The sequence below is a fragment of the Carya illinoinensis genome, chromosome 9 (assembly GCF_018687715.1).
Source record: "Carya illinoinensis cultivar Pawnee chromosome 9, C.illinoinensisPawnee_v1, whole genome shotgun sequence".
NCBI classification, from domain to species: Eukaryota; Viridiplantae; Streptophyta; class Magnoliopsida; order Fagales; family Juglandaceae; genus Carya; species Carya illinoinensis.
In genome coordinates this window covers 1,788,110-1,809,596 of record NC_056760.1, presented here as the reverse complement: position 1 = coordinate 1,809,596, position 21,487 = coordinate 1,788,110, and the positions used below count along the sequence as shown (strand labels likewise).

The 21,487-nt window shown below is 38.1% G+C and overlaps 5 protein-coding genes across 7 annotated transcripts; 1 reads left to right on the top strand and 4 right to left on the bottom strand.

Annotated features, from left to right (window-relative positions):
• On the bottom strand, positions 1-1,787 carry LOC122275422 (small RNA-binding protein 11, chloroplastic-like). The gene is made up of 4 exons (XM_043084466.1): positions 1,399-1,787; positions 666-734; positions 446-552; positions 1-363 (listed from the first exon to the last, which is right to left on the bottom strand). Exons 1-4 carry the CDS (start codon positions 1,511-1,513, stop codon positions 253-255), a joined length of 402 nt encoding a protein of 133 aa, XP_042940400.1. The 5' UTR covers positions 1,514-1,787; the 3' UTR covers positions 1-252.
• Positions 1,788-3,284: 1,497 nt separating this feature from the next.
• On the bottom strand, positions 3,285-7,682 carry LOC122277375 (mRNA-decapping enzyme-like protein). The gene is made up of 8 exons (XM_043087339.1): positions 7,419-7,682; positions 7,166-7,206; positions 6,933-6,982; positions 6,312-6,456; positions 5,890-5,946; positions 5,511-5,625; positions 4,164-4,652; positions 3,285-3,830 (listed from the first exon to the last, which is right to left on the bottom strand). Exons 1-8 carry the CDS (start codon positions 7,575-7,577, stop codon positions 3,774-3,776), a joined length of 1,113 nt encoding a protein of 370 aa, XP_042943273.1. The 5' UTR covers positions 7,578-7,682; the 3' UTR covers positions 3,285-3,773.
• Positions 7,683-10,414: 2,732 nt separating this feature from the next.
• LOC122276526 (casparian strip membrane protein 1) lies at positions 10,415-12,368 on the bottom strand. Its single transcript, XM_043086325.1, has 3 exons — positions 11,293-12,368; positions 10,981-11,104; positions 10,415-10,841 (listed from the first exon to the last, which is right to left on the bottom strand). The coding sequence occupies exons 1-3, from the start codon at positions 11,550-11,552 to the stop codon at positions 10,626-10,628; spliced, it is 600 nt and encodes a 199-aa protein (XP_042942259.1). The 5' UTR covers positions 11,553-12,368; the 3' UTR covers positions 10,415-10,625.
• Positions 12,369-12,508: 140 nt separating this feature from the next.
• On the bottom strand, positions 12,509-17,831 carry LOC122276524 (mitochondrial fission protein ELM1-like). 3 transcript variants are annotated; one of them, XM_043086322.1, is made up of 11 exons: positions 17,449-17,831; positions 16,837-16,999; positions 16,590-16,656; positions 16,177-16,273; positions 15,585-15,734; positions 15,372-15,498; positions 14,985-15,097; positions 14,841-14,907; positions 13,531-13,624; positions 13,312-13,420; positions 12,509-12,902 (listed from the first exon to the last, which is right to left on the bottom strand). In XM_043086322.1, exons 1-11 carry the CDS (start codon positions 17,629-17,631, stop codon positions 12,801-12,803), a joined length of 1,272 nt encoding a protein of 423 aa, XP_042942256.1. In that variant the 5' UTR covers positions 17,632-17,831; the 3' UTR covers positions 12,509-12,800. The 3 variants fall into 3 exon arrangements, with proteins under 3 accessions (XP_042942256.1, XP_042942257.1, XP_042942258.1); XM_043086323.1 differs by having other exon boundaries at positions 12,509-12,895; XM_043086324.1 differs by having other exon boundaries at positions 15,585-15,647.
• A 145-nt stretch (positions 17,832-17,976) lies between these two features.
• LOC122276527 (peptidyl-prolyl cis-trans isomerase CYP18-2) lies at positions 17,977-21,416 on the top strand. Its single transcript, XM_043086326.1, has 6 exons — positions 17,977-18,144; positions 18,253-18,348; positions 18,482-18,543; positions 18,812-18,945; positions 20,045-20,129; positions 21,191-21,416. Exons 1-6 carry the CDS (start codon positions 18,073-18,075, stop codon positions 21,234-21,236), a joined length of 495 nt encoding a protein of 164 aa, XP_042942260.1. The 5' UTR covers positions 17,977-18,072; the 3' UTR covers positions 21,237-21,416.
• Positions 21,417-21,487: the final 71 nt, after the last annotated feature.

Here is a 21,487-nt window from a genome sequence, read left to right as displayed (position 1 = left end):
AAACAAATATTATAAAATTATATTATAAAAATATTTTATTCAAATTTCAATAAAACATCTTATCTCATCTGAACTGTATAACCAAACGAAATTGTCTTATGTTCCCAACTAACACACATTCCTATAAAAACGTACGGAGAAAAAAACTGTATTCAAAGATTGTTCGGAGATGCGTATGATTTGAAGGTATGAGCTGGTAACCAATTTTTCCTGATAGTGGTCCTTGCACAAATAACATCTTCTTGTAAGTAATCAATTGTCAGCCACAATCGGTTCTGGAGGCCCTCTGGCTATTGGCATTCCACCCCCAAAATTGGATTTGGCCTTTGCATAGTCCACAAAGACGACACGTCCATTCAATGTCTGCTAGCAATCCTCTGTTACTGTTAGTTTGGAATTTATAAGCTTAATAGAGTCGTATGGGGAAATCAAAAAAGAGGCTGACCTTTCCATTCATCTCTGTAATGGCTTTATCGGCTTCGTCTTCTGATGCAAAGGTCACAAATCCAAATCCTTTTGATCTGTCTGAGACTCTGTCCGTCACAATTTTAGCTGGCCGAAAAAGAAAAAGAAAGTGTTAGGTTCTAATGGAATGAACATTGGTACTGGCTTGACGAGACTACAAAATGAGTCAATGCCCTAGCACATAAAAAGCCCACGGTCACCTTCAACAACTTGACCATGTTGAGAAAATGCTTCTGATAATCCTTTCTCTGTCGTGTAGAACGACAATCCTGCACCATTAAAAGTTGAAGTTTTAGAGATTCTAAGCGAAATAAGAGCTCTCTCTCTGTGGTTTCCGTGCTCTCCTTACTAAATCACAATGCAGTGGAAGAGCTTCCAGACTAAGATAAGACTCAAATGGTTCATTTGTTGAAACCATCCATTGGTCTAAACTAGTATCCCCAATTCCGAATGTAATACAGGCAGAATACTGCATGTACAACACGTTAAACTCTGGCCAGGAAAAAAAATAAAAGGATGTTTAGTTAAGTGACGAGAACAAATTACAGACTAGAAGGAAGTTGGAAAACTGGTATAGAATCTGAGTGTACTCTAGCCTGCCAGGCCCCCCCAATAGAGCAGTTAATTCATATCGGTTATGGATGGATTAAATGAGCGTTTCTAGAGAAATGTCAGAAATTTATGCAATATTATCTCACTAAAATGAAACAATAGTTAAGAAAAAACGGAAGGCCCCAGAAAGACTCGAAGAAACATTACGTCGAACAGGTTATGGTTTTGTTTCAAATAACTAAACCAGACGGAACAGTATGTAGAAAGTGAAACCCATCGCTGTCCTTGTTTTGAGTCAGACTAGTAGTGAATCAATATCAACGAAAGGCCAAGAAAAAAACTACATCAACGAAAGAAATAATGAGATAGACAAGTAAGTACCTCCGACGAAAAGCTTGGAAGCTATTCCTCTGCAACAAATTAGAAGAGCTGGAGGAAGAAGGGAAGCGTATGATAAATTAGGATTATGAGCAACGAGTCTTCTCAGCGCTGCCATTAATGTTGAGAGGGAGGAGGGGAAAGGGTAGGACGGTAGGTTCTGCAGCGAGGTATGTGGTGTAAGGTGTAAACTCCGTACATATGAAATATTGGTATTTCATATAGAGAAGAAGGAATAAAGCGAAGACACAGAGACTGGGAAATTATATTGGAAAGAAAAAAGCTACTCAGCCTCCGGTTTGACTAACGCATGCCACACTCCTTCCACGTCACGATTTATTATTAAAATAAACCGGGTTGCTCTTTACTATGCTCCCTTCGCACTCTCTCTTCTCCATCACCCCTCAATCCGACGCCCTCACCTCAGACTCCTCTCCCTCTTCTTCATCTCCCCTAAATGCAGCTACCCTCTACCGTTACTGTGAGACTCTTCTCTCTCACCCATCGCCCTTCACATCTCTCTCCCTTGAACGAAAACCCATTTCTCTCACCCCCTTCAATTCCGAACCCTAGAAGAAATCATCATCGACGGATTCCAAGGCCCACCCATCTGACTCACTTCCTTCAGCCTCTTCTCGCCATCCCCGAAGGCACTTTATTTTTCTTTTTCTTTTTAATCTCTACCTTCCAAAATGTCTCTTTCCTTCCTTAGTTTTGTGTTTGTTAGATCTATATTTTGTCTTTTAATGGTTGCTGAGTTTGGGTATATTCTCATCCGAGAATGGCATAAATTTAGTAGTGATGCCGGGGCGGGGACTGAAATCGTGTCGAAACCGTGAGGCTGGAGGACTGAAACCGTGCCGAAACCGTGAGGCTGGAGAACCCGTACAGAAATGGTGCACCCAGAGGGGAACTTTTGTTCCACCGTGACAGAGTTATGAACCCACACAGTTCCGTAGTGATGCCGGGGCGGGGAGAGGGTCAGGCCAGCAAAGGACACGAGCTAGGGGCGTGGAGGAGAGAATGCGAAGAAGAGTTCTGAAGAGAGTGAAGACAAACCGGGGGAGTGGGAGAGAAATTGAAATGTTCTAATCAAAACGCGCGTTTTAATTAAAAAAAAAAATAAGTCACATAGGCTGGAGTGCGGAGGTTGAGTAAACAGTGGGTGGTTGTGTAGTGTAACTCTATTGGAAAATGATAATCCCCCGCTGATTATTATTTTTTATTTATTTTTTACTTAGTAATTAAAGAATTATTTTTAATGATGTTATGAATATTTTTTAAAAAATATTTAAAAGTATTAAAAAATACCTGTAGAAAAAACACTATAATAACTAACGGTAGGGAGCGGTGGATATTGCACCACTCAATTATATTTTACTTAATCATAAAAAGGAAAAAAAGAGTAATTATATTTTATTTGGGTTTTTTTCTATTTTAATCTAATTTTAAGTTGAATTTAACATCTAACTACTCAATTTTCAAATTACTAAATTCATCTCAATTTAAAATATTTTTACATGTGAGACTTATAATTTTTTTCAACTTAACACATCTTTACACGTAGAACTCATAACTTTTTTCAAATTTTCATAAATATATCTAAACTCACATTAATATTCAAATACAGTTAAACTCATCTTAAATGACCCTTATAAAACTTACTTCACCATCTTCATTCACTATTATTTATAAAAAAATCTATTTTATTTTAATTCAACTCGACATCCAAACTGAACTCTGAAAGAAAACGGCATGAACGAGTCGCGACTCCAGTGACACGGACCTCAAATAATTGACATTCCATAATCATTCTGCTATAGAAGGAATTTCTTCAAGAATATTAAGAGAACCTCAGACATTAAGGATTTTTTGTGCACGCTAATGGCTAAGCTTCCAATAAACTTCTTTTAACAGAATAATGGAAATCAGTACAACCCAGTGCAATCTAAAGAAATGACATCAAACAAATAAAGCTTTACTTCCCCTAAATGGAAAGAAGAAGAAGACAAAAACAACTGAAATTTTGAAATGAAAATAAATCTCTATTTCAACTGTTACAAGCATTCTATTTTAGGAAAGATAATAACATAACGGAACCAACCAAGCGAGCTCCACCCTTCCAATCTCCAAGAAAACAACAACTCAAAGTGGACAAGCTTCCAAAGGGGTTGAAGTTCTAGTGTCATGTTAGACCAGAAAGATATTTAACTGCCTTTGTTTCTGAAACCCGAGTAAACAAGCTATATACAGAACTGATCCTACAATAGATTTTTCTCAGCAACATCCAGAAGGAGCTCACTACTTCTCTACGGGTACTCTGTAGATGTACATCTTAAAAATCTTCAGAAGGAAAGCACACTGCTTCCCGAAGGTACTCATGGATGGTGCGCCTTCACCAATGCTTTGTAAAACATGTCAACAAATTGATCGTCCTGTTAAAACAACATTTCCTTGAGTCAACCAGAAATTTATAAATTTTAGTCTAAAAGGCCGGGCATGATGCAATTAAAAAACAACATTCAAGAACAAGGAAGCACGCAACTAACTGCCAGATAAGTTGCAGTTGCAGTTAATACACTAGACAATGCATCAGAAATCAATAAGCCTAACAATATGAATACATTAATGTCTACCATAAACCTCTATACCGTGGCACATTTTAATTCTGGTACACTTAGTGGACATATGAGCCAAATTATTCAGTAAACATCCAGAACAGATTAGATAATCTGGGGAAAAGGGAAGAAAAAAGAAAATGGAAATACCTGAACAAGCATCACAAGTGCATCACGAACTCTGTCTCTGCTAATAAATGGTGCATCATTTTGAGGAGCAGAGCTAGGAGTAAGAGATGGTGGTGGAGTCGGTGGTGGAAATGGTTGAAGCATTGGAGTGCCATATGGGCGTTGCAAATTCAAGGGAGGATGAAGAGCAGGAGCGGTTGGCACAGATGAAGAGATAGGCTGCATCATCAATGCAGACGAGGAAGATGGGGGTGAAAAAAACGAAGAGGGCTTTAGAAGATTAGCTACCTGATTGCTGTTGCTGATTGGATCAAAAGTCTCATGGAGGGGTGTCGGAGTAGAGGAAGCCAAAAGAGAGAGTGATAAAACTTGTGGAGTTGGCGTAGGAGAGGAAACAACACTGGGTGAATGAGAAGATAGAGGGAGAGTTGCTGAAGAATGATAGGAGGGCTGTGATGACTGTCTTGAGTTTGCTAGGTTTAAGCCACTGCTTCCAATATTTGTAGCTGCCTGGAATAGTAAACGTGAAAATCACTTGTCAGGAAAGGGATAGAAGTATTCATCCAAGGGCCAAAAGGCAAGGATGGGGAACTTAAGAGTATCTCATGTCAGCCAGCAAGCTTAAATTATCATATAAACCACTTTCAGACTATAGAGGGCCAGGGGAACATCCAAGCCAAGCCTACAATTTTAATGTAAAACAGAACAAGCCTACAATTTTATGTAAAACAAGGACGATGGGGAAGAAACCTCACATCTTTAGAGCAATAAACTTCTCAACACTGCACCTGTGCATTCACTATGTAGCATTTTGTGTATGCTAATAGTACTCAAATAATGAAAAACAGTAATACCTATGCTGAATACATAACCTACAAAATTTTGCATGCATTCCAAGAAATAATAAGCAAAGACATCTATATTGCTAAAAAATCCAGTTGTTATTCGTAATTGCTTCAAAACTTCTTACATTAGCTGGATGGTGGAAATGTACACATTGGCTGTATTAACTCATTCGAAATTTATGTGTTACCTTCACCACCAGCATCACTATCATTCCACACACTGGTTTCATCTTGGGACCCAATCACCAAGTTTTACAGCTCAAGTAAAATCGGTTATTTAAAATCTTCGTAACCTCACCTCCTCCCCCCACTCTCCCCCCCACCCCCAAAAAAGGAACTAACAATAATCCAGAGAAACTAAGCCTTAACAATAATTACGTCTTAACAGAAAAAATAGTGATTATAGATCATTAAACAATTTTTAGAACAAGCTTAACATTAAGACATGTAATTAAGATCCTCAAGAATAATAACAGCAGTGCTCCACTAAATGTTAAAATCAATGCTAAACTAGACCACGTACACTAAAAATACTTCGGAAAGAAGAATCTTCAGGAGCATCAGTGGCAGATGATGATGGCTCAAGAGGACCTTCCATCACTGACATGGTTGGGACTGCTTCAAGTTCCTCAAACTCGCTGAATGCAGGAAAAGATTGATTTTTTTTTGGGGGGGGGGGGGGGGGGGGGGAGGGGGGAACAAGAAAGAAAGTTAGTCATAATATTATGGCTTGTTTGCAATCAACATTATCAAATTATGGATGCAGCTAGCAGCAAATGTTAATAAAATATTTTTGCGAAAACACATTGTGAATAACCAGGAACCAACCTGGAAATCATAAATATTCTAGAAGTTTCGTTATTTTGAAAAGAAATAACTATATTCTTATTCTTTATGGTTACCTTTTGCTTGAAGCTACTTTTGACTTTGAAGGAACTTTTGAAAATGCATTGAGTATCCTGCAGAAAGAAAACATAACAATGAGACATATAAGGCATTTACCAATTATACATCTTGATCTTGTTGGCAGAATTACAATGTAATGCATTTATACAACATAAGCTAGTATAGCATCCAAGATCGGTTTGATAAATACAAACAAAAATTAACATATATGAGAACTCTATAGGAAGTATGCACAACCCAACTCCACACATAAAAGCTTCCTTAGGCACTCTAGTATTTCTTAAAACCACCCTCTACCCCTCTGTGCAAGTTATCTACATAGTTCCTTCCACAATATGCAATAACCCCTGGGATCTTTAAACAAGAAGTTAAAAACCGAAAACTAAAGTAACTGGGCTAGGCAAAGAAAATACTGTACCTACTAAATAGATTTGCAACATCCTCACACTCCCGTGGATTGTAAAACCAAATACCATTAACCTCTTGGGATGCATTCCGGTACAACAGATATGGAACTTGAACTTCATACTCAAAATCTCCCAATAGATTCTCCACCAGGTTATCTGTTAACAAAAAAGGTTAAAGTGAAATAATGATAAGAAATAACATGTCAAGGCTCATGTAACATCTTTGTTGGCAGTCCCTAGAAGTAAAAGTAGGAAAATGAAACAAATGTAGCTTTATTTCTAGCAGGCAACCAACCGTTGATGGATTTGAAATCCTTTTTTGGAAGACAATACACTCGATTATCATGCGTTTACATTCTTTTTCCCAGCAACTTTCTTGTTCATTCACCATGATATGACCCTAAGTGAGGTAGTGAAGGTAAGGGAGGAAAGAGTATTCTTCTACATATGGAAATACGCAGGTTGTCCTCATCAGCATATAGGAGAGAATAAAATAATCCACCATTCTCGCCTTCATATCAAATGGGCCCTGATTTTTCTACTCTATACAAAAAACTACCAAGATTCACCGCAAAGTATTAAACAGCACAAACACTATCATAGTTAACCTAATAAAACAGTAAAATTCGAACCTGTGTTACGGCGATTCATTACAATGAACTGGAACCGCGGTTGAGTATTCCTAACAACAGTATTAGCAAGACAGCCAAAATCATTTATATGACCACAACTGAACACACGAACTGTAACACAACAAACTTAACGACGAAGTTTTAAGGACAGAAAAAAAAGAAAAAAAAAAAAAACAAACCATATAAACAGCATAAATTATCACAAGCCATAAATAAAAGAAGAACAATTGTACCTCTTAACGACAAAAAGAGATCCTTCAACGTCTTTGCGACTCTGCAAAATAGTACTTTTCATTCAATTGCTTTACTAAAAGTTAAAAAGTGGAATTGAGTAGGCAATATAATGGTATTAGGCACAGCTGGATCGAGTTTTCTTGGATTACCAAATATGAAAAATCTAAGATTCCAAACTTCTAATTTTCGTTTACTTTCAATCATTTTCTCAGCACCTAAACAGAGGGCAAAAAACCAAATTGAGAAACGAACCCACTGGTTGCTCTCTATATTGAACGCGTAGAACGTAACATGCGCCGCAGTGATCAGAATCTCTTCGATGAAGGGATCCATTCTCTGGAGCACGGTGAGGTTGAGCATTTTGGTGGTCTGCTGATCGAGATTTGGCATCAACTTTCCGGTCTGAGACATGTTCCCACTGGACGGATAAAAAAACCCTAAATTAATATTTTCCTTCTGGATTTTCCTTCCTATTTACTTTCCCGGGAAAGTCATTGAGAGAGAGAGCGAGGGGGCACGAGCTTTGTAGTTTGTAGTTCCACTAAGATTACTAAAATAGCCTTTCTCTGCTTATTGTTTTAATTAACTTTTCAAAACAATTATTTAAATTTTTACAAAGATTTCTTAGGCATCAATAACTATTTTAATTTTTTTTTATTTCATAATTTAAAATACAGAATATGTTCTAATAAACAACATATAAAGCATGACATGATTATGTTAAGCTCACCATGGATCGCATGCAAATAAAGTTATAGATCAAATGCTTAAAATAATAATTGTCAAGAATGTTTAATAATAATTATTGTTTTTTTTTTTTTTTGAAATAGACTCCAATTCAATTCATGAATGAAGGAAGTTACAGCTGTGACCAAAAAAACCGAGTACAGACCCCGATTAACTAGCCAACTACTCATCGGTTATAAGCACACAACTTTCATTATGTCGGACATTGTCTAAAAAACTTCTAAAAAAACTCTCTAACGACACAGCCCTTCTGAGATGGAAGACTCTGTATAAACAGAAGTGTCCATCTCGACTTGTCTATGAGAAAAACACACAACCTTCCACTCCCACCCTCCAAATGAGGGGGGAGATCTTCCACCCTCATCCTCCAAAAGAGGATAGGGACTCACCACCCTTCTCCTCCAAAAGAGGAAAGGGAATTGCTATTTCAATTATTCACTTAACAAAAACGGAAATAAAGCAAAAACAACAAAAAAACCCTACACTCTCCACTTTGTCCCCCACTGTTCTACTACCCGTACATGACAGAGCAGCTAACAGAATTGCTACCCTAGCCCACTCTCCCTCCTGCATCGTCCTGCACCTGTCTCATAACAGCATACATGCGCCGTGCATGACCGAGCAAAAGCGAGCTGTCTTCAGAGAGCTACGAACGCCAAAATCAGAGTGCAGTATGCTGCCACCGGAACACGTTTGGCCATAAAACTTTACAGCTCCATAACTTAGCCACCGGAAGCCACTTATTTCCAGACTAAAACCAGAACCATAAAACTAAACAACAACCAGAAGCCAAAACGAAAATAAAACCGACGGACAAACGTAAACAAAAAACCAGAAGCCAAAACGAAAAGGAAACCGACGGACAAACGTAAACAACAACCAGAACCCAAAACGGAAAGAAAACCAGAACCATAAGACCACACCGCCACCAAACTAAACAAAACAGACAGAAAACCAAACAGAAAAACGGACTACAACTAGACTACAACCAAACGGAATGAAAAAAACAAAACTACCCTTGACTGTAAACAACTGTCGCCGATCCTCTTCTCCGTCCACCATCCTTGAAGAAAACTCCAGGAGCTACGGCCAGACTCCACTCCGAAGAAAACTTTATCCCCCCATGTACATTAGCATGCAAACCGAATCCTCCTCTGTTTCTCATGGATGAAACAGAGTTCAATAACCACGCCGGACTGCATCCCAACCCACGTAAATCATCACTTCCGAAGAGCAAGCCACACTACCCTCGCTCACGTCGTAGATCCTCCAAAGCTGTCCCCTCAGCAGACCTTCCTTCCAGCAGCTAACACCAAACCGTGCTCATCCCCACATGCAACTCTCAAGCTTGCATTCTTCATTTTATGCGTCTGGAAATTAGCTCCTCCCCGTCGAGAAAACCACCCAATAAATCGGTCAGGGACTGGACTGGATCATGAGCTCTAAACCGCCCAATACCACTGCCGTAAGCAACCAAGGTCCTCCACCCCGACTTGTAAACCACCCTCCCAACTACATGAAAAAAACAGAGTGTGAAGATTCGGGAGCCAGGCCTGGTAGAGGCCATTCAAACTCATTAGAGTCACGGACACAGTATTTATTAACCATCTGAACAAAAACTACTGAAAGGAAAAGAAAGAGAGGGGGGAGGGAGGGAGGAGCCGGGGCTCCCACCTCCCTCAAGCGGTTTCCCTTAGTATTTTCCTAGAGAGAAGTGAGAGCTTCTCTCACTAAAACCATCTTATGTTTGTTTTAATAATAATTATTGTTGAAATTGATATTATGTAATTAGGAATTTAATAATAATAAATAATAATTGTTTATGAGGCCTGAATTTATGATATTAAATATGAAATAAATTGTTATGATATATCCTATTAGAATTATACATGATAAGACTAAAGAAATATATAATATCCTTCTTTATAATTTGGTGAAAATATGTTATTATATTAGTAATAAAGCAAATATAAATTTGGTAAAAAGTATTATTCTCTATTAGTTGTAGAATAATGATAGGGTTATTACCTTACTATTACTTATTTATTGTTATTTTTGTACTTATTTTTTTTTAATTTTTTATTTTACTTAATAATTAAATAAGTGAGTAATAATAAAATTATATATTTTTTTAATTTTTTTTTAATAATTAAGGATGTAAAAAAATATTTAAAAGAAAATGATAAAAACAATAAAAAATCTTGAAATGAACTAATAGAGTAGTCACCCATCCTACCTTATGGGCCTTGTGGCCCATATTTTCAGAGGGCCTGTCAGGCTTAGGCTCATGCATGTTTCCAGCTGAAGGTCCACACCACTGGTGAAAAGATAGATTTGAATAAAAACAGGATGTCCTCTGAGACATGTCATCTGTGGCCCGGCCCATAACGCATGAATCTTTGTTATTCCTAATAATTTATCATGCATTTTTTTATTAAAAAAAAAAATTGGGGTGTAAGATATGACGTGAAAGTACAAAACAAAGCACGCTTGAAAGCGAATTGGACTAAAAATTTTCAATATTTTTTTCATTACAGCAACTGCCATCCATGCGTACGATGAAACAAACTACATTTGACAAATTTCACACGACACGACACGACAAAGAGTTGAAAGAAACACTATGATTCATATATAAAACAACAATACAAAGACTTGGAAAAAGGTTTATTTAAGTGCACAGTAGCTAGCTGGTCCATCTTGATGATCTCATCAAACCCTTCGGATGGCCAAAGCAGATAACAAAATAAGGAAAATGAACACAACCACTGAAACGAACGACGCCACCACGGCCCCACTCACTTTCTGACAGAAACCACCAAATTGTTGACATATAGCCAGCCAATTCGTGTTGCTATTGCCGTTATGAGCCAAGTAGACTATGGCAGCAGCTGCAGCGGCAGCAGAAGTATTTAGAGTAAGCGCCACCTGAAATTGAAAAAAATGGATTTTCACATGCAAGCTGGCATTAAAACGAAAAGAATAATTTGATGGGAAATGAATATATATTAGTTCCGAGGAGGATGCAGCATGCTGCATGCTGAGTCAAAGAGACTATAATAATTACTGTGTCTAAAATGAGGAGCAGCAGTCTCGGTCCGATTGCATGCGGCCGAACGATGGATACAATGGAAAAGGGGAGCGACAGGACTAGGTACCCAGCAACTATTGCCATTGCGATGACGAAAAACCTGCATGTTTTAAACTATCTTAGAAAATTTGACAATTTCATGCATTCCATCTACAGGCTTTTTGGTCAGAAATTATATAAGTTGATCATACATATTTAGTACCAGCTAGTATACATAGATCATCAAGGTCAACAGCAGCTAGCATAGAGATAGAGAGAGAGGCCAGGAAAGAGACGAAAAATACATACTGAAAAGTGGGCAAATCATTGTAGTTTGCTTGGAACTGGAAGAACTGGGTGAAAAATGGGAGAGTCTCGCCACTAGTACCCATGGTGGATGCGGCGGCTAAAGCAGCCACGATAGCTCCTAGTCTGAGAATGAAGTCGAATATGGCAACTCCTCTTTTCCATCCACCCTTCTGCTTTGCGACTGTCACCACAGTTGCTTTCCCTTTAGGGACAGCGCTCGATTCTGGAACATCAACTGTGGTTGAATCACCAGTCCTCATGATTTTTTTTCCTTTCTTTTTTTCCCAAAAATAGAGAGAGATTGAGACCTAGAAAATCAAAATGAGATTAATGGTTGATGAGAAAAGAATGTGCTCAAAAAAGCTGGGAATGATGAGAACGAATGAATAAACGAACATTATATAGAGAAGCATGAATGAATTGGTTGAAAAAGTAAGCATTTAAAAAATGAAAGTGACTTTACGTTCTTTTTGTTATCAGGAATTAAGCAAGTAGAGACTATAGAGGCATGACAGGCAGATCATGGACATAAAATTAGTTGCTCCAACTTCAATAATCAACCTCAACCATTCCCGACCTCGTAGAAATAATATTAGGTTTATATTTTTCACAGGTTGGAGGTCATGAGCATGCAATAGTGAGTGGGGAGTCCATAGGAGGCTGATCTCATGAATATAATAATTTAAATTAAAATGCCTACCTAATAAAATTAACAAAGTTTCTTATTCTCCTAGTCCGTCAACTAAACCATGTAGCCTCGCTAATCCAACAAGGAGTGTACGAATCTTTCCCACCCTACGTACTTTAAAGTCTTTATCCTTCACCCTCACTATTTTTATTTCAAAAGCTAATTAGAAAAGGAAAACAAAATGCATCCTGTTATGGGCATGACTCAAAGCCATTTATCGATCATTTATTATTTTAAACTTTTAGTTCGAAGAGAGAGCTCAATATATGACAATTAACAACGTTTATCTCCCCGGAAATTGCTTCCAAAATGCACTACTCCTAAATGGAGTGGATGGTTCACAAAGCCGCCCTTAAATAATGCTCAAGCTCAAGCGATAGAAAATGAAAGGTGGGAAATCAAAATGGTTATTAGGTTTAAAATACTCGTGCGCACGAAGAATACATCAACCTCATTTTAACAAAAGTAACATACCGGAGGCCTTGGAATCGAACCCCTATGTGCATAAATAAGCAAAGAGCGGAAAAATTCTCAACTAAACCAAACTAGTTGAATCACGTATCGGAAATTTAAATGACAGACTGCTTTCCATTGTAATTGTCAAACATTTCAAAATCCTTGTGGTATGGAACAAAATCGATGGAAAGAACTAAAACAGGTATAAGCAAAATTGACCAATCTGATCAGAGTGAACTGTTGCAAAATTGGCACATCTTCACCCTCTGGAATTTCCAGGTAAAAGAATGTCCTGATTGGGGCCCAATATCCAACTGCCGGTAGACTACTGGGTTAGGTACTGATGCAATATAAGGAAAACCAATTAAGTGTGTATACTCCATCCACGCTCGGCAAGAGACGTATTCACACAACGAGCAGCCTCTATGTTGTCATTAAGTGGAGGATAGCTCCAATTATCTGAAATCTACAAATAAAACCACACAGAGTGAATGAATGTGTTGATTATGTTTAACGTGACCAGTTTGGACATATATAGTCCAAGGCACATAGACATTTACTTCTGCAGCAGAAAATTGTTCTATCACATTAGAACTGATCACATTGATATTTGTAACTAGTACAATTGTAGATGCTAGTTGCATTTACCTACTTATTTTTAAGGAATATTATAAAATTAAGTTCACAGTTGTGTAAAATTAACTAGTTTAGAGCGATATTGAATCATTAAGAGGAATCAATAAGCTAAAATTAGGTTCACAACAGGGACCATGAGATAATTCTCCTCACAAGGACCAACTTTTAGAAGAAATAATACTAAGGTAAAGCACAATATTTCAGCAGAAGAGAATAAAAGAAGACAACTGACAACTTACATCCTCTTTACCAGTGAATGGTCGAACAGCTCCTCGATCTTGAAGAGACTTCTGAAAGTCAGAAAACTTCCATGTACAACGCTCAGCTCCAACTACATAAACAGGCTTCCTATAGCCGGAAGAACGTCTTATTATCAAAACATATGAACTTCAGTTCAAAAGAATGACTCAACCCAAAATTCTCAGAGGTTAATCCTCAGCATCATACTTTAAACATACCCAGTACTGCAAGCCTCACTCAACATGCTTACTGAATCAGCTGTGATGACAAAAGCATCAGCCCAAGCTAGATGTCCCATATGTGGATTTGAACCTAAGCAGTATTACATACATGAATGTTAATTAATCTTCCTTCTTATCAAATATTCTTCGTAATATAATTACATAGAGAATAACTTAAAACCGGCTAATCCTACAACGCGTCTTTATTGGAGGCCAATAGGTGATAGCCACGGCAGGGAGATAGAAACAAATTCTGATTGCCGCGATGTAGGGAAACGAGACCCCCTTCTCAAGCTCTCTCTTCACGTGACACAGAAAGCCATCATTCCTCTCCTCTCTTCTCCTTCTCTCTTCCGAACACAGTCTTCTCCTACTCTGTTTCGAACCATCTTCTACTTTGCAGTATGCGAGTTCCATATTCTACTTTGCAGTACGCGAAAGCCATCTTCTATTTTTCTTGTCTGTTTCTACTTTGCAGTACACAAAACCCACCCATACTCGCATCTCTCTCTGGCCACCAAAACCCATCCTTTGCATATTTGCTTTAAAGTTGTAAGCTTGACTGTGATCAAATCCCTTTTATGAGGGACACTTTTTCAAGTCATTACCCATCATGACCCATGGGATCTCCTACTGTAAAGCCCGCAATCTAATCATCAGGCATATTCACGCATAAACAAGCTTGAAAGAAAACAAATGAACACCTGCTGGAATTCTAGTCGCATTTTGATTGAAGCTGAACAAATTTAAGATTTTCTCGCAAGCAAAATTGACAACAAGCAGCTATGTAGAGGAAATGCATTAGGTTTAAAGGTCTAAACACTCACTGATTCATTCACATCACAAAGTGTAAATAATCAATAAATAATCAATCTGGTCTGGTCTAAATGGATTTTTCTTAGAGCATAAGAGTAAGTGAAACTGAATACAAACTGCGCGAGAATAATAAAAATGGTCCAGCTTGATGAACTTGGGATCCCAAGAATTTCTTTCTCTGCGTGTTGCTTGCTTCCGATTTAGCTGGTTTTCAGGAAAAAAGGGAGCTTCCGATTTAGCTTCAAATTTAACGTTAAGGTTTCTAAGAGAGAGAGAGAGAGAGAGAAGAGAGAGAGGTTTTCATTTCAGTTCCAGACGAAAGCAACGAAGACGGAGTGGGTTTATCCCCTACATCGTGCAGTAGTGACTTTAAAATGTACCTCTTACGTGGCAATTTCTGATTGGCCTCCGTTATTCTCCGTTTATAGGACCGTCCGGTCTGAAGCATTTCTGAATTAAATATTCTATCTACAATTGTAGCAGCTTAGTACCTTTACCATCATCCCAAATGAAAACTTTAGGATTGCTTGTAAACTCTCTTACTAGAATGTTGGACACCTGTTGACAACAGCATCATGAATGACTGTGTACCCATCAATAATACCTTCGAAAGAGGTTGTGAGAAACAAGTGTACCTTCTCAGGGGTTCTTCTAGAGAAAGATATCCTGACAGTGCCACAGCTCCAAAGAACATTCTGCAGCCTGGCAGCTAAATGATTGGCAAGATCCGCACCATATGGACAGTTTTCTAGGAAAATATTATGAATATACAATATGACAACCTTTCACACGGGGAACATCATGAAAAGGGGAAAAAGAAGAGGGGTTCGGGATGAAATTTTATTCAAACAACTATTATTTCACAGTATAGACATAACCACAGTTGCTGATCTAGAAAAACCAGACTAAACCATGAAACATCACAGTTCTCCATGCATGGAAATCAGATTGCTCTGACTTCAATTGAATTGGGGTTTGAAATGAGCAAAAGTTTGAAAGATCATAGGTGCAAAGGAAATTACTTGTAGGCCCTCCAACATTGACCACAAGCAAGGGCTTTGGAACCGGTGCCAACTCATCATGCCAGGCAGAAGCAGCACTCCTAAGTGCAGCAGAATCAGCCTGGTGAAGAGCTCCCACTGTGAGAACCTGAAATTCAAATTCCTACATGTGTGAATATGAGCTTCATAAGTCACTGCAGCAACTAATATCATATTCAACAGCCAAGTACCTACCACATTTTTGCCAGGAGGTTCCCGTGGAGTTATCCACTGGCGGAGAAACCAAGGAATTTGCTCCTGTGCATGAGGAGTCAATGGGTAATAATCATGGCGCGGAGTAATTACCATGTCAAACCTATTCAAATGTGACCTTGGATGTTGTATCTGAAATATGTTGTCAAAGAAAAAACTATCTAGAATCAGACATTGTAGTGTTTGCATCCATGAATTCATCAAGACTGCATAGTAACTACTGGGAAGGTGGTGGAACAAAGAAAAACTGAATGAGAAGAATTACTACCGCCAAAATGAATAAAAAATATTAAATGAATGGTTCAACAACACCCTCACTTTATCACTCCATTAAAAGGAAAACTACCCAACAATTCAAATTACTGTTTTCCCAAAAGAAACAGTGCTGCCAGCATTATGGAAAGTTAAATCATCGCAAAATGGAAGTCTAAACAAATTTGTAAGGTATAACTCAAGTACACTGAAAGTATTACAGACAAATACCAATTTAGGAGGAGAAAAAGATTACAAAAAAACAAAATCACATTTTCATATCATATCATTTAAAGATAACCGTTTTATAATAATGTTTGACCTGAACAACAAAGACATTTTCTGGGGCCAAACGTTTTATGGAGCTCGCAACAGAAATAGTATCTCGGCCAGATGCAACCACCAACAATGGGCCCTCTCTGGATAAAAAAAAAAAAAATACAAAACTATATTAAATAAAAAATAATAACAAAAAAGAGGCACCAAAATGAGCAATTAACAGTCTGTTTTGCAAATATTTGTCTTTCTAATTATTAGTCAAATTATCATGTAAACTAAAGCATGCAAAAGCAGACAAATTAATGCATCAACGATGAACTATATTCAATTAAGTAAGTTTCCATGGAATATGGATGATGAATCACAATCGTTAATATGACTCCATTTAACCTAAAGTAATCCAGATATACTCCAGAAAATGAAAGAAAGGTTGGGTGGGGGGAAGAAGATGCATACTTCTCAAACGTTTCACGAGCCATTTTTGAAATGTGCTTTGCATCAGCTTCTAGAATATTAGATAAGCCTGTGAAACCACCATTTTCAGCAGAAATGACTAATCAGTTTTGTCTCCCAGAATGCTATCTGAATTTCAATTCTAATCAATTTAAGAACAAATTCACCCTGTCCATCATAAGCAACCACTATCTTTACTATACACCCATCTCATACATATTTTAAGGGTGAACTGTGCTGTGTACGCTACCGCAAGTTTCAGAAGAGAGAGCCATCACTTTTTGCTTTTTAAATGTTGCTTGAAGTCCCAACTCGCCTCGGATTCGCTGCATGAAAAAGTATAATTTTTTGTGTAGAGAAACTGGAAGCCAGTGAAGCCACTCATTGATTCCTCCTCTTGGCCGTGTAACACGCTGCAATATATATCATTACCAAGAACGATACATGAAATGCTCAGAGTTACCGCATAGAGATCAGAATGATACCAATGCCATTAAATCCAAAGATGCATACATATATACATCATACACGTTTATATGTATTGCTCAAGGCTATGGACAAAGAAGAAACCATGAAAACAATTTCAAAATAGAAAGGTTCGTCCCGAGAAATCTCAACTTACATTTATGTTATATATATTTTATGAGTAACTTATATTATATACTTATCCAGTGAAAATTAACTTTTTGAATTAGTTTTGCTCAACTCCGTGTTAATTAAACCATGATTATATACACAAAGAACTAATGCATTCCCATTCATTTTCTCAGCAACCAAACTGAAACAATGAGAAAAAATTGATAGAATTGCAAAATAAAATGGATGAAAAGAAAAATAAATCGGTTCATTGGTAAATGCTTACGTATAAGGCTAGGCGACCAAAGAGACCGATAGCGCGAACCAAACCAATGCTCTGATTCTCTGAGCCCGCGAAACCGTTTCCAATTACGACCGCCCGTCTGATTGCGGAGGAGACCCCACCTTGAAAGAAGTCGGGCAAGCCCGAAAACCCGCTGGGCGGTTGGGGAAGTTTGATCGGTCTCATAAGATGGTCGCACAGCCTACGGAACCCCACCGGCGATTGGGAGATTGTGACTCATAATTGAGCTCCGTCATTCATTCTGGGCGTTTTGCGCTTCAATATTCGGAATCGGATTCTCTGACGGAATGAAATTTGTTTCCGGCCAGTCGTGGTCAATGCGCAGTACACTGTACAGCACACTACACACTTCCAGGCGTTTTCAGTTTCTTCCCCATTAAGTTGAGAGCGAGGTGGACCGCATTGGCCACATGCAAGGGCATTTTTAAGTAGGCCAGGCCCAAACAGCCCATTTATTAGCTCCAATAGCCCAAGTTTGTGTTTAGTTACCCTGCTATTTCACGGTTTTTTCACTGTAAATTCGAGCTGTGACTTCTGAGCTTAAAACAAATCAGTTCAGACGCCCCTCCGTCTCCGACTCCGTCTCTGTCTCTCTCTCTCTCTAAGATGTGGGCCAGCGCAGAAGGAGGGCCTCCGGAGGTCACGCTCGAGACGTCAATGGGTCCTTTCACCGTTGAGGTGCTTTCTTGTGCTTAATTACCTTCAGTCATACTATACCGAAGAAGTTTAGGTTTTGAACTTCAATTTATTTTCTTTTTTCATGTTCCTTCTTCTTGTAAATCACAGCTATACTACAAGCACGCACCGAGAACTTGCAGGAACTTCCTTGAACTTTCTCGCAGAAACTACTACGACAACGTTAAATTCCACAGAATCATCAAGGTCTCTCTTTTCTTTATGTCTATCAATGTATAGACACGCGCTATGCACGCGCATACATGTTTGATTTTCCATTGTGCCTTTTTCTTTTGAGAAATTTTTTGTTCACATGGATATTGTTCGATTTGCCGAGTAGGATTTTATGGTGCAAGGTGGGGATCCTACAGGGACCGGAAGGGGTGGAGAATCCATATACGGGTATACTTTGATTTTTATTTGATCATTTATAACATCTATATGTGGAAGCTTATTCTTCAAGTAGCTTTTGAAATCAATGGCATAGCCTTAACATAGCATATTCCATTTTTCAATCCCTTTCGGCTCTCCTTTTATCCAATCTGTTCCCAGATTGTTTAGACCGCAGTATTATTGCATTGAACCACTGAAAACTGTGAATGAATACTGTAATATTGATATTTAATTTGAGAGGAACTTCTTACATGACTCTTTTTATGATGCATTGCAGCCCAAAATTCGATGATGAGATTAAACCAGAGTTGAAGCATACTGGGGCTGGGATTTTGTCCATGGCAAATGCTGGTCCAAATACAAATGGAAGTCAATTCTTTATCACCCTGGCACCATGTCCATCTCTGGACGGTAATGAGATGATCCTGCCCATCATTTAAGATTTTTTCAAACGAATGGAATGTAAAATGGATTAGTGCACTACTTTTATCATTCAGTTGCAGAAAATAACAACACTCGACGTTAGAGGTGGTATTTCTACTTAATGTAGAGGGTGGTTAGGGCCAATTTGAGTTTTGATTTTACCTATCAAAAAAAAAGAGTTTTGATTGTATGATTGAACTTTATCTTTCTTATTGTATTTATATCGTGAATGATACATTGGGTCTCAACTGCTGAAGTCACTTAAAAATCCGATGACAGTCTTAAAAGTTACAAACTTGTGTAATGAAACTGCCAATCAGAAATACTAGGATCCTATCATACTTGCAAACATAAGGTGAGTACATGCTGCATTTTTGGTCAGGCAGAAGTATCTTTAGGTGATAGGAAACGTTTCTTCATCTCTTTGTCTTGCACAAAAACATAGCTACCTATTTTTTCCATATTACAAACAGTAGTGGCTGTAATATTTTTATTCCTTTTATCTTTGGAAGAGGTGTGGTTGGAGCTTCCAGAATCCAATGTGTAAAGGAATAAGTGGTTCTCCTGTTCCAAGAAGTCACGTATCATAGAGAGTCAAAAGAGTTAATGTGCTTTCCCTTCACTTAGTTCATTTTATTATTTTAAAAATTCTAAGCATTATTTTTTTTTATCAAGGTCGTCGAAATCTCATTTGATGACAGCTCACAAATGTGGATTTGGGGGTTGGAGCATCTTTCCCCAACAAATTTTAGTGAATTCCTTCGTAAATTAATTTTGAAGCTGCTGACATATCTGTAGTGAGAAAAGGAGAATCTCCAAAACTTATCCAAGAATGGACCACTCGAAGTTGTTATTCCTATGTTTAGGGCCTCTTAATGATCGGATGTCATTTTTTGAGCAACAAATATTTCTGACATTTATTATCTTTCTTATATAGTACTTGTTCTGGATTGTCTCGAAAATGATATTTTTATTATTGGGTATTCCACCTGGAAACTGGTAATTATGGTTGTCCTTTTGTTGGGCAGATTTCTATATCGGAAGGTTTATTGTTTGCTAATGGTGCTGAGCTGATGTTTCTGTGCAGGAAAACATACGATATTTGGGAGGGTTTGTAGGGGAATGGAGATAATCAAAAGACTTGGCAGTGTCCAAACTGATAATAATGATAGGTATGTCTACCTTGGATCTTTCAAGTACCTTTAAGGGTCTTGATTTGGGACGCCTCAAGTTAACTGTGACATTCTTATCTGGATATAATTTGTATTTTTTTGGGTGCTAACTAACTGTTTGATAGAGAGCAAAACATGGATATTAACAATCACCCAAGGGTACCAATGTTCTAAAATTCCTTAAGTTACTGGCAAAATATGGCCAGTTCACTTCCTTATTTACTGATAAAAAAAATGTGGCCAGTTCAGTTGGATTAATCCAAAGAACTCATCACTGCTTGATTAGCCTTGGTTTTGAAAACTGAAAACGTGAATAATTATGGTCTCAAAAATGGTGGATATGATATGAGTGTTATCGAGATGGCTCAGCATGGTTGCTGAACTATTTCATTGCTAGGCGCAGAGTGAAGTGAACTTAAAAAATAATGACAGAGTAGATGATTGTCCCATTTAGTGAGTAAAAAATGTACGTAGGGGATTAAATCGGATGATGAAAAATCCCATTTAGTTCTTAAAACGGGACCTGGTGAAACATCATACATGTAGCTAATCATTACTTTTGCAAGTATGCTGAGTCTGCAGAGTATCCCCATTGGCCTTGCAATCTGACGACATTTTTAATCTTAATATAGTTAGGAGATAGAACCCCTAGGGGTTGGCTCAAGCAGTAAAGGCCTTGGATTTGAGCGTATGCTCCCCCCACAGACCTGGGTTCAAGTCCCCTTAGGTGCAAACAATCTCTAAGGGCTATTGGACTGAGATTTTCTCCTTGAATTATCCAAGATGCACTTGCAGGAAACTCCTTGCCAAGGCATATGCACCCCCGGGATTAGTCGGGACGGTGTTCCTGGACGCTCTGTGCCAATGAAAAAAAAAAAAAAAAAAGTTAGGAAATAGGTACCCTCCATGTATGTTGGATTTGTAAAATAATGCAATCACAGCTCGTAAGTTTCGCTCAGATGTTCTTCGTTGTAACTCATCTCTGGTGATTGCCGTCTTCTGCACAGTTTTAAAGGCTTCACTTTTGTGTCTCATATATGCGTGATGTTTTTTGTTGACAGACCCATCCATGACGTGAAAATACTACGGACATCGGTCAAGGACTAAATTGGTCAAGACTCATACGGTGACGCCGTATTTGGAAGGGCTTGTAGGACACAGGCAGAAAGTTTTGAAAACAAAATGTAAGAGAGAATATGGGAACAATCTGTCTGGATTTGGAGTTCGTTTTTGGTTTGAAGATTTTATTAAGTTACTCTAGTGATGATGACTGCTGTTCGTTATCAATGGCTTGTTCTCCTTTACATAAGTTTATTTATCTTTTAACCAAACTGTTAAGTCCCATGCCTTTCTGTCAG

Bases quoted from the DNA above. Each gene is read 5' to 3' on its own strand.
- LOC122277375 (XM_043087339.1), bottom strand. From the start codon at position 7,577: ATGTCTCAGACCGGAAAGTTGATGCCAAATCTCGATCAGCAGACCACC. The intron at 7,207-7,418 runs GTTCGTTTCTCA...ACTATTTTGCAG, and splicing joins ATATAGAGAGCAACCAGTGG to AGTCGCAAAGACGTTGAAGG. The intron at 3,831-4,163 runs GTATTTCCATTT...TTGTTTTAACAG, and splicing joins CACTTGTGATGCTTGTTCAG to GACGATCAATTTGTTGACAT.
- LOC122276527 (XM_043086326.1), top strand. From the start codon at position 18,073: ATGTGGGCCAGCGCAGAAGGAGGGCCTCCGGAGGTCACGCTCGAGACG. The intron at 18,544-18,811 runs GTATACTTTGAT...GATGCATTGCAG, and splicing joins GGTGGAGAATCCATATACGG to CCCAAAATTCGATGATGAGA. The intron at 20,130-21,190 runs GTATGTCTACCT...TTTTGTTGACAG, and splicing joins CAAACTGATAATAATGATAG to ACCCATCCATGACGTGAAAA.
- LOC122276524 (XM_043086322.1), bottom strand. From the start codon at position 17,631: ATGAGACCGATCAAACTTCCCCAACCGCCCAGCGGGTTTTCGGGCTTG. The intron at 16,274-16,589 runs GTATGCATCTTC...TTTTTTATCCAG, and splicing joins GCTCGTGAAACGTTTGAGAA to AGAGGGCCCATTGTTGGTGG. The intron at 15,735-16,176 runs GTCAAACATTAT...AACATATTTCAG, and splicing joins AAAATGTCTTTGTTGTTCAG to ATACAACATCCAAGGTCACA.
- LOC122276526 (XM_043086325.1), bottom strand. From the start codon at position 11,552: ATGAGGACTGGTGATTCAACCACAGTTGATGTTCCAGAATCGAGCGCT. The intron at 11,105-11,292 runs GTATGTATTTTT...TAAAACATGCAG, and splicing joins AATGATTTGCCCACTTTTCA to GTTTTTCGTCATCGCAATGG. The intron at 10,842-10,980 runs GTAATTATTATA...TTTCAATTTCAG, and splicing joins TGCTCCTCATTTTAGACACA to GTGGCGCTTACTCTAAATAC.
- LOC122275422 (XM_043084466.1), bottom strand. From the start codon at position 1,513: ATGGCAGCGCTGAGAAGACTCGTTGCTCATAATCCTAATTTATCATAC. The intron at 553-665 runs GTGACCGTGGGC...TTTTTCGGCCAG, and splicing joins ACATGGTCAAGTTGTTGAAG to CTAAAATTGTGACGGACAGA. The intron at 364-445 runs GTCAGCCTCTTT...GATTGCTAGCAG, and splicing joins TTACAGAGATGAATGGAAAG to ACATTGAATGGACGTGTCGT.